The sequence below is a fragment of the Stenella coeruleoalba genome (genome assembly GCF_951394435.1).
Source record: "Stenella coeruleoalba genome assembly, chromosome: 9".
NCBI lineage: Eukaryota > Metazoa > Chordata > Mammalia > Artiodactyla > Delphinidae > Stenella > Stenella coeruleoalba.
The window spans coordinates 15,173,983-15,184,576 of record NC_137155.1 but is presented as its reverse complement, the minus strand read 5'-3'; the positions used below and the strand labels follow the sequence as shown (position 1 = coordinate 15,184,576).

At 43.3% G+C, this 10,594-nt stretch overlaps 1 protein-coding gene across 11 annotated transcripts in view; it reads right to left on the bottom strand.

Moving 5' to 3' along the window:
* Nucleotides 1–2,153: 2,153 nt before the first annotated feature.
* The window catches only part of NRCAM (neuronal cell adhesion molecule), a 318,457-nt gene continuing 310,016 nt past the window's right edge, over nucleotides 2,154–10,594 (bottom strand). For all 11 annotated transcript variants that reach the window (XM_079931528.1, XM_079931531.1, XM_079931525.1 and 8 more), the window contains one exon: nucleotides 2,154–7,388. In XM_079931528.1, the coding sequence (XP_079787654.1) occupies nucleotides 7,151–7,388 (238 nt within the window). In that variant the 3' untranslated portion in view covers nucleotides 2,154–7,150. The remainder of the gene's footprint in view (nucleotides 7,389–10,594) is intronic.

Here is a 10,594-nt window from a genome sequence, read left to right as displayed (position 1 = left end):
GGTTTCAGTCTTGGCTGCACATTAGAATCATCTGGGGAGCTTTGAAAAACCCTGATGCCAAGCTAGCTCTCAGACAATTAGAACAGAGACACGATGGGGGTTGGTGGGCAGGCATAGGACGTTTAAAGCTCCCAGGTGAGTCCAATATGCAGGCTGAGTCTGCGTGCACATGCATACACACATGCACAAAGTTTGTTGATTAAAAAAAGTTTGCTGAGTCATTCACTGAGATAATTGCTAAAGAGTTACAGCTGAAGCAAGACAGTGTCTCTAGGACACACCGAATGAGACTGGAGAGATTTGATGGCTACAGAAAGAAAAAGAATACACTGCCTGGCAACTAGTGGCTTTTGTGATGATCATCATTTACTTTTCCTGGGACTAGTTCAACTTTTTCAACCTTTTTGACCATGAAGTGGAGGAGAGAAAATGATAATGGAAGGGAGTGAATGGGGAGGGGAATCAGGTTTTGACTGTCTGTTAGTTTTCGAAGGGAGAGACTTGGTGTTTAAATGTCAATAGACAGTCCAGTTGAGCAGAAGAAGGGATAAGATAGGTAAGAATCCACAAAGGAGAAGTTCCCAGATGCAGGTAGAAGGACTGATCCCCTATTTTAACGGGAGGCGTATTGCAGCAGGCATTGTGGTTTGCTAGCAGGAAGATGAGGGAATTCCCATCTCTATTTTCTTTTCTTTCTGTAGTGAATTGTGATATAAGGTCATTTTGTAGAGTGATGTGTTGCGAGGCTGCGTGGGGAGAGGGGTTAGGGCTGAATGTCTGAGGAGAGTAGAGAAGGTTTGAAAGAGCCATTGCTGAGCGTGAGAATATAAGTTCACCTGAGAAAAAGAAGCAGGGCCGTGCGGAGAGTAGAACCATTTGAAAATTTTATGATTTTATAATGACACCGACGTCTATTCTATTTCTCAGTTCCTAGGGGCAGGCGGGAGAAAGCAGACAGTAGATCGATCCTTAGGGACACGATACCTCCACAGGGCAAAGGGCTTTGGGGTAAAGCAGGAGTGTTTCAAAAATAATGGACCATAAAATCCATGCTGGAAAAGGGATGGAGAAAAAAATACAACCAACTTACTTAAATATAAAGAAAGACTCACAAAGTAGTGGTTCCCAGTGGGGAGAGGCAAGGGGGAGGGGCGAGACAGGGGAGAGGAGGGGGACAAAAAGAAAAGGAATAAGCTTAAGGGGACAGTGGGTTGGAGGGGAGGTTGTGGGCAGAGAGCGGGAGGCTTAGATTTTATCATTATGGAGGCACAGACGCGAAGGAGCGAGCCCGGGGCTGGATGGGTTGTCCACGTGGGTGATGGCAAATCTCACTGTCTCCACTTGCTCACCTTGTACTCACTCCTCAGCTGTCTTCAGTCTGTCACTACACTCCACCCAACGGCTTTTCCTAAGGTCTCAGATGACCTCTGTATCTTCAAATCCAAACATCTTCTGATCCTCATTTTGCTTGACTTTTCAGCAACAAGTGACACTGTAAACCACTCCCTGCTCTTGAAGTGGTCTCGCTCACTGGCTTCCAAGACAACGCACTCTCCTTATTTCTTCCCAGCTTCTCCGCCTCCTGTTTACTGGTCTCCTTTAGAGGTCCATCTGCCTCTTCCTATCCACTCCCTAAGGGAGTTTCTTAATAGGAGGTAATCCCCAGACCTCTTGTCTATATTTTCTCCCTAGGCAATCTCATCCTGTGCCTCTTGGCTTCAATCACTATCCATCACCTTAGAAGTTTCTTTTGAGCACCAAGCCCATATATCCAATTGCTACTAGTGACTTCCACTTGGATGTCTCGGACGCTTTTCAAACTGCTTCATTTATTAACCTGAACTCATAACTTACCCCAGATCTGGTTCTCTCTTCGTGTTCCAAGCTAAGTGACCCTCACGTCAGGTTAGACAAGTCAGAAATCTAAGTGCCATCTTTGATCTCTCCCTTTCCCTCGACCTCCCTTATCTGACCTATCACTCCAGTCAATTTCCTTCCTAAATATCTTTAGAATCCACCCGCTTCCATCTCCAGTGATACGATCTGGATCCAACCTCTATCATTTCTTATCTAAACGACTGTGAAGCTTCCCAGTGGCTTTTATCAACCCCTCTGGCTCTTTTCCAGCCCATTGTGTGCACTAAATCCTATGAATTCCGCCTCCTCCCCAAACAGATCTGGTCATGTAACGCTTTACTTCAACTCCTTCAATTACTCCCCCCTTTCCACTGCCCCTTGAATAAATACAAAAACCTATCCTTTGGTGCCCAGGATCTCTGGCCCCTGCATCTGCTCTGGGCACACAGGCCTCTGCTGGGCAGCCGCTTTGTCCTGACATCTCCCCTGGGTCCTACTGTCCCCCAGCTCCCAGCTCCTCAGGGAAGCCTCCCACCGCTCTGAACATCACTTGCTCTCATGGACCGGCGTTCCTTCCCCTTGCAGCGCTTATCTTGGTGGAATTAATTACACAGTCATTCAGGTGGTTATCTGATTAATGTCTGTCTTCTCACACCAGACTCCAGGCACCGTGAGAGCAGGGACCACATCTGGTTTTGCTCATCTGTACCCTCCCCACTCGGCAAAATGCCTGGTAGTCGTAGGTGTTCAAACATTTTTTTTTGTTTGGCGACGGCGATGACTGAGAATCACAGGATTTAAGCAGAAAGGGATGTTAGAAGTCATCTGCTTTCTGTCATTTCAAAGTTGAAGAAACGGAGGCCTGGAGAGGTGGGAGATGGGGGCTCACTTGTTCCACAGCTGGTTGATGGCAGAGCTGGAAGGTAAACGCTGGTCTCTTTCTACCTCAACCTGGGAACTGTTTGCTTGTTTGTTTCTTTAATATAAATCCTCTGCGAGTATTCCTTCCCTCTGCTGCTTTTTCTAAAGTGAAAAAGAAAAGCTGTCTGTGCTTAAACTGTGCTTCTTGTGCTAACCAACCACAGGACATCAACCACTGGTGGCAGACAAGATGGCACGATCGGGAGAAACGGGGGACCACTTTCGGGACCGGCCCCTCCTTCAGCCCCACCACCTGGCAGGCGAGGGGGTATCTAGGGGGAGCCAGGAGGCCCACTACTCCTCCTTCTGTCCCTGCTGATGGGCTGTCAGCCACCCAGCCACAATCAATATGAGGGAGGAGATTAACAAGGCTCGAGGTGACACAGACGTACTCCCTGGAGGTCGTGAACTCGTCAGAGGAAGCTGCTAACTGCATTTTCCCGGGTTACAGCAGGCAATCATTTTCTGCATGATCAGACCCAGTCTGACTATCAAAGGTGGTCGGCCTTGTTTCTCCAGAGGCTTCGTTTTCCTGCAGTTTCTTTTGCATTGAATAAAGTACGGGAGCCCTCTGGTGGTAATTTGTAGAAAAATCTCATGAGCAGGAGAGATTTGCTCAGTTCAGGTGAAACTTCTCAGTTCTTTGCATTTCCTTCCTTTGCCTCCACGAGCTACTTCCAATTATTTTATCAGACACTAAAAGTAAACGAGGTTACACTGGGTTATATCAATTGTCTAATTTCTTCTTCACCCTGCAAAGTCAACTGTATAAGTACAGATCTTAAGGAACTGAATGATAAGAGTTTGCTAAAATTACTTAAATTATGAAAGTAAAATTAATCATTATGCTTTAAAATACAGAAATATCAATTACATTTTTGGGGAGAATTTTCACATCGTAGGTCCTCAATAAAATTTGAAATTTACGAAAAAAAAAAGGAAACCAGAGCCATTATAAATCATCTGAACAAGAAGGCATCCACAGACCAATGCTTTTTGTAGTCAGGGTTTACAACTGGCCAGCCCCCTTGCTAAACAGAGCTGTGACTGATGACGTGGCCTGAGGATGTAGATTGTGAATCTGGCCCGCGGTGTAGACTGGAGACCCTGACTTGCCGTCAGAAGTGAATGCTCTCCACGGTAAAAAGACTAATAACAAAGTCTACATAGGGTCTATTAGCATCTTACGTTGATGTATATATCATGTTGTTATCCAAGTAACTGTATAGCGAGAGGGAGCTCTGTGCCAGCAGAAGGTCTTGTGGATGGAAAGCTGGGACCAGGGGACCAAGGGCAGGTGGAGGAACAGAGGAACAAGCCAGGTCTTGGCTGTTTGCAGAGCTGGACAGGTGTGAGACACGTGAAGAATTGGGCTGTTGAGAAGCGGGTGGATGACACACCCGAGAGTGATACTCGTCAACGCCCAAACTGTGTCATCAAGCAGGAGAGGTTAAGGAATCCAGTTGCCATGGCCGGGGACAGTGGAGGTCCAGGAGGGCAGAAGAGAGGGTGACCAAAGGCACCAGCAAACAGGCCTGCAGAGGTCAGGCTTCAGGAAAGGAAGCATTACCTGACTTCTCAGACTGTTTCTCTAAAGGCTGGTAATATCTACTTCGCCTTTGCATTACAATGTTTGATATGCCCTTCTTTTATTAGCTCTCTTTTATATTGCGTCCAGTTTTGCATTTAATTTCCTCTGCCTTTTAAAAGCAAAAAGCAAAATTTGCGGTATTTTAAAACATTAGGAGGGACTTCCCTGGCTGTCCAGTGGTTAGGACTCTGCACTTCCACTGCCAGGGGCCCAGGTTCGATCCCTGGTCAGGGAACTAAGATCCCGATCCCTGGTCGAGGAACTAAGATTCCGCAAGCCGCGCAGCATGGCCAATAGAAAAATAAAATAAAATAAAACATTAGGAAATCTAGGTTTGAAGAAGTTAAAAATCACAAAGAGATCATGACTGTTTAATAGTCACTTTTTTTTTTCTTTGCGGTACGCGGGCCTCTCACTGTTGTGGCCTCTCCTGTTGCGGAGCACAAGCCATGGCTCACGGGCCCAGCCGCTCCGCGGCATGTGGGATCCTCCCGGACCGGGGCACGAACCCGCGTCCCCTGCATCGGCAGGCGGACTCCCAACCACTGCGCCACCAGGGAAGCCCTAATAGTCACTCTTTTGACGGAAATCCAGTCACATCTGCCTATACCGTTACATATACCATTACTTGGACATTCACACTCCACTAGGAACATGATATATTACAAAAGAGAGAGGGACTTTTAAAACCACATTTAATTTTTAATACAAACTCTGTTGCACAAGTACAGAAATGACCCCTTCATGCACAAATTTAGCATCTACCATTATGGAAGAGGAAACACTGTACTTTTCTTGTCCCCGCACACACTGGCAAATTTTAAGTAACTTATCTTTGTGCTCTCGGATGCCAAGGCAGCCTGTTTTGTCTTTCTGGATTTCCACTAGAAAGGTTGATCTGTGAAAAGTGCATATTGGAGATATGAAACTAGGTAGGGCCATCTTTACCTGGGATTACTTCAAACTGTGCTTAGGCAAAGCTCTGAAGATTTCTTCTAGAAACCTGCTGTCAATGTGGAAAATAGTTCACTCTTTCAGTTTCACAGCAAAAAGGGAAAATAAAAACCCAAAAGGCATTTCATTAAATGCTTTCCAATCCCATGCACTGTATTAATTAGCTAACATCTTATACAGTACAACATAAACATCGTTGGCCTGTTTATTTGTACGTAACACCTATAAGCATATAGCATCTACACTTTAAGTGTATTTACAGATTCAACAAAATATCTACATATAAAAAGCTTTACTTAAAATTAAACTTGATGCAAGTTATGAGAAACCAATTTATTGGCAAATGAAACTGAGCATTCCTTCAACCATAGGTTGTTAAAGATTTTCATATTTGGAAGGAAACCATTTGATAGATATTATTTATGAATATGATAGAATATATATGCTTCTTTTTGAAACTGGAGATGTAATCCCTTTGATTGTTGGCCTTGTTAGCACTTGTCAGACTTCTTAGATTCTGCAAGGCATCCATGCAATTTGATACACATTGTTTAATGCTGCAGAGTTTCAAAAGCTGCCACATACATAGAGACTTAGAGGAAAATATATTCCTGTTGGTGTGCTGTTGTATCCTGTTAGTTTTGGAATAACTTGTTTTTTTAAAAATTTTCTACCTACCAAGTTGACATCTTTCTTACTGAATGTGACTTGTATTAATAGGACCCATAAAAGACCACAAAATCATCACTTGCTCCAGTTGGTGATAAAGCTTTTCTTTTTATACCTATGGGGGAAATCATGTCCCTTAAAATAAACTATCTTCCTAATTTTATTTTCACAGTTCCTTTTTTTTTTTTCAGCGTTGCAGTTTTCATGAACTATGCTTTTTCAAAGTTACTTTTAGACAATGATAGTAATCTAGGACTCCGAGTCGACTGTACCGAACGATACAGAAGGCGATACGTTGTGGAATGCTTATCGTCTGAAGGCACTGCATGTGTCTTGCCCTGTGCTTTCTGGAATAATTTTTGACACTGAATTGGAGTGATCTGTTTGGTATTCTCTCGGTCTGCCACAAATGCCAAGATGCATTGCAATACGCATTGTTTATGCCTAAAAAGCACTGAAAGGAGAGAGGATGTAAAAGGTAGAACACTGTGCCGCTGTAATACCTGGACGATTAAGAAGTCTGTGGAGTAACAGGATCAAAGAGCAGGTAAGAGCGTCTCATAAGCATGAGCAAATGCACCTGTCATAATTAACGCATTTAGCAAGTAGAGACTGTACACACTGTGCCTAACAGTCTCCCCAAAAGACTAATGACAGCTAGACATAGAGTCACCAATTTCACGACAATGTCCACAAAGACACTGAAGTTCTAGAGAATACTACAGTAACACTCTTGACAATGAAAACGGAATTCATATTTAGGGGTTCAGCGGAGGAGAGTATAAACAAAGTACCAACCCATGTTTGAATAACATACACAGGTATATTCTTTAAAGGTGTAGCATTTTTCATGCATCCTAGTGAACTGTATCCCGAAGAGGGAAGAACATGATCTGTTGATGACACTGTGTTATTTTTTATCAGTTCTCAGGAAATCAAGATAACCTATGTTGAATGAAAAAGTATGCACTTTGCACTGCAGTTCCCATTAAGATATCATTTGACTGAGTTAGGTTCTTGCTTTGATGGTTCTCATCATATGAACACACAGCAGAACACAGACTTTCTGCCTCAATGTTCAAAGTATGAGAAGGCGGACCGACAAATACTTAAGATAAACATTTGAGAAAAGTGGGATATTGGCAAAGAGCTCACAGATTAAACAAAGGAATTCATGGCGTTGACGGGAGACGGTGCCTCTGAGCTTTCGTTTCCTTCGGCTGGTTCTTTCTCTTTCTTACCACTGTACTGTCCAATAAAGGAGCCGTCCTCATTGAACTGGCCATTCACCCCCTCTCCATAGTCAACTAGGCTGTCATCGCTATCTTCCTTTTTCACAGTCCTGTCTGAAGGTGTTCGACTGCCTTTTTTTAAAGGCTTGTGGTCTTCTGCATCACTGGAAAAAAGAGAAAACATTTTCGTCAAGACTGGCATTTAGGGAAAAGGCTTGGTTCCCAAAGATCATGCGTGCAAATGATGAGAAAGCATTTGGAGCCCTGAGCTCCTCTAGCCCAATCTAATCGTCAGGTGACCTCCAAAGACCGGGACACGGTCGGAATGAAAGGCAAGTGCACAAATGGTTTAATCATGAAGTCTCCGGTAGGTGGATGGCTTTGTAGGGTGCATGTCAATATCAATGACAGATTTCTGGCTACTGATTCGGAAGCAATTCAGAAATCATCACAAGCATTACAAAAGGAAGAACTGAGAAAAGCTGAAAATCATCACTACTTTCATAGAATTAGAAAGGGGGTAAAAGCTTATGACAAGTTGAGAAGTTAGTACGTTAAACTGCATAATATCTCTGATTCCTTGGGTATGAATGGAGAATGATTTTGGTTAAGTGTGAAGTATGGATTTTTGTTTTTCTGAGCAAGAAGCAAAATCCTGCATCTCAAATCTTTTTGTTACTGAGTACAGGCCAGACCTGTAAACTTGAACCTTACCTTTCAAGAGACCTAGACATTCCATTAAAAGGATGCAGAAGAAACAAATGAAAATAGCCTAAGAAGAAAAGCCAAATCCTCATACTGATCGTATACAGTATTTTTTTTTCTGTAAGAATTTTAGTTAATGGGTAAAGATTTATTAATTTGGAAAGAGACATGCTTTAACTTCAGAGCGCTACATTTGTACTATTAACGGCACGTCAAATGCAAAAGCGAAGATTTCCTGCCCTCACTTTTACCTTACTACTCCCTCCTCCACAGTGTGGAATCTGAGGAGTGTAATTTTATAAAAATGTGTAGGACTCTCTCTCTATATTTGCTTATGTCTCTTTTGAACCCCTAAGCACAATATCTGGAAGTAGCAGAGTCATCACTATGTTTAAGGACATTCACTCACATGGTCAAGGAACTAGCTACGCATACTTAGTCCCTAACAAGTAACATTTGGTTTAAAAAAAAAGGAAAAAAAGGCAATGACATCTTTTGTATTCTTTCAAAGAACAAATGCAAAATGGGAAACATAAACAACATTAGTAAAAAAAAAAGATTTCATGTAAAAGACAGGTCCCATGAGCTGCAGTATCTCACCTAGGAATTTGTGTCAGGATTTAACTGCTCCCTCTTCTTTGAAGAGTAACGTAACTCTTTTTTTTTTTTTTTTTTTTTAGCCAAGATACAAATATTTCATGATGCACAAACATTCTGGCTCTTTGGCCAATAATTTCTACTAGGGTCTCCAGTTTTTCACCAAGGAGAACATTTCAAGACTGAAAATAATACTGGCTTCACATGACATTGGCATACGCTCTTGAAAATTACCTGTTTTAGCAATACACAAGTGCTTGTCACAAATTAAATAAATGATATTATCATTTTAATAAACAGCTGGGGACGTATCACAGAGCCTTGGGGTGGCCTGTGTTTGGGGCACTGTAGGGAACATAGCACCCAGTCTCCAACCCACTGTAAGAATAACTTGCACATTTTTGGAATTTAATCATTAGTTTCTAGGCTGTGCTTGAATACTTCCTGTGAAATACTGCCCATGACTTGGTGAGACACTTAATTCTACTGAGGAGTTCAATAGTGAGCAGAATTTTGTCACCTGGATTCCAACTATTAGTATTATTCTGCTTTGTAGAACTAGTGTTCCAAGGTGTACACTCCAGGAAATTCTAGTCTATGGCATTTCTTTGATTCATCCATCCATCCATCCATCCATCATACATCTAATAAATGTTTACTGCGTGCCTACTCTAAGACATAATGTTCTAGTCGTTCGGGATAGAGCAGGAAACAAAACAGACTAAAGCCCTGACTTCACTGAGCTTACTTCTAGTAGGGGAAAATACAGACAATCAACATATTTAAAAAATTAGTTACAGAGTGTGTCAGAAGGTGATTAGTGCTATGGAAAATATAGGGCTGAGTAAAGACAACGGAAGGTGTCAGGGGAGGGGATGGAAGACTGACATTCAAATAGGATGTCCAAAAAAGGCCCTGTTAAGAAGTGACATCTGATCAAAGACTTAAAAGGGTTGAGTTAGCCAGGTGGATAGCTGGAGGGAGAGCCATTATGACAGGAGTAACAGCAGTGCAAATACCCTGAGGTGGGGCAAGCCTGTTCTAGGAATGGCAAAGGAGCTCACAGGGAGGTGGGGGGCAGAGTGGGGGAGAGGGAGGGAGAGAGAGAGATTAAAGTAAAAGAGGGAATAGAGCTAGATCAGAGCCTTGTAGGACATTGTAAGGATTCTGTCTTTAATTCTGGATGAGATGGGAAGTCACTGGAGAGTTTTCAATGGATGACTGACATGATCTGATTTACATTTTAAAAGGATTACTGTGGGGGGGGAGGGGCACAGTGGTTAAGAATCCGCCTGCCAATGCAGGGGACACGGGTTTGAGCCCTGGTCTGGAGATCCCACATGCCACGGAGCAACTAAGCCCATGCTCCACAACTACTGAGCCTGCGCTCTAGAGCCTGCGAGTCACAACTACTGAAACCCGCACACCTACAGCCCGTGCTCCACAACAAGAGAAGCCACCACAACGAGAAGCCCATGAACCGCATCGAAGAGTAGCCCCCGCTTACCGCAATTAGAGAGAGCCCGTGCACAGCAACGAAGACATAACGCAGCCAAAAATAAATAAATAAAATAAATAAATTTATAGGAAAAAAAAAGGATTACTGTCATCAGTGTTACGAATAGCCTACCCTAGAGGGAGGAGTTGGCAAACTACAGCAAAACTGGGCCGTGACCATTTATTATGTGTTGTCTCTGCCTGCTTCCGCACTGCAGCAGAATTGTAGAGTTGCAGCAGAAACTGTGCGGCCTGTAAAGTCGAAAATACTTATTATCGGGCCTTTTACAGAAAAAGTTTGCCAACCCCTGCTCTAGGGGGCTGGGGGAATTACAGCAATAATCCAGGAGTGAGAGGGCTATGACTTGGGCCAGAGTGGAACACTGGGCGTGGTACAAAGTGGTCATTATAGACATATTGTGAAGGTGGCACCAACAGGATTTTCTGATGGTGGTTTGAGTAGCAGGAAGGATGGAATTACGCTTACTCAGGAGCACAGCGTGTTTTGGCTGAAAGATCAGTGGTTCAGCTTTGGACATGTTCAAGTTTGACACATCAGAGGAACCACTCC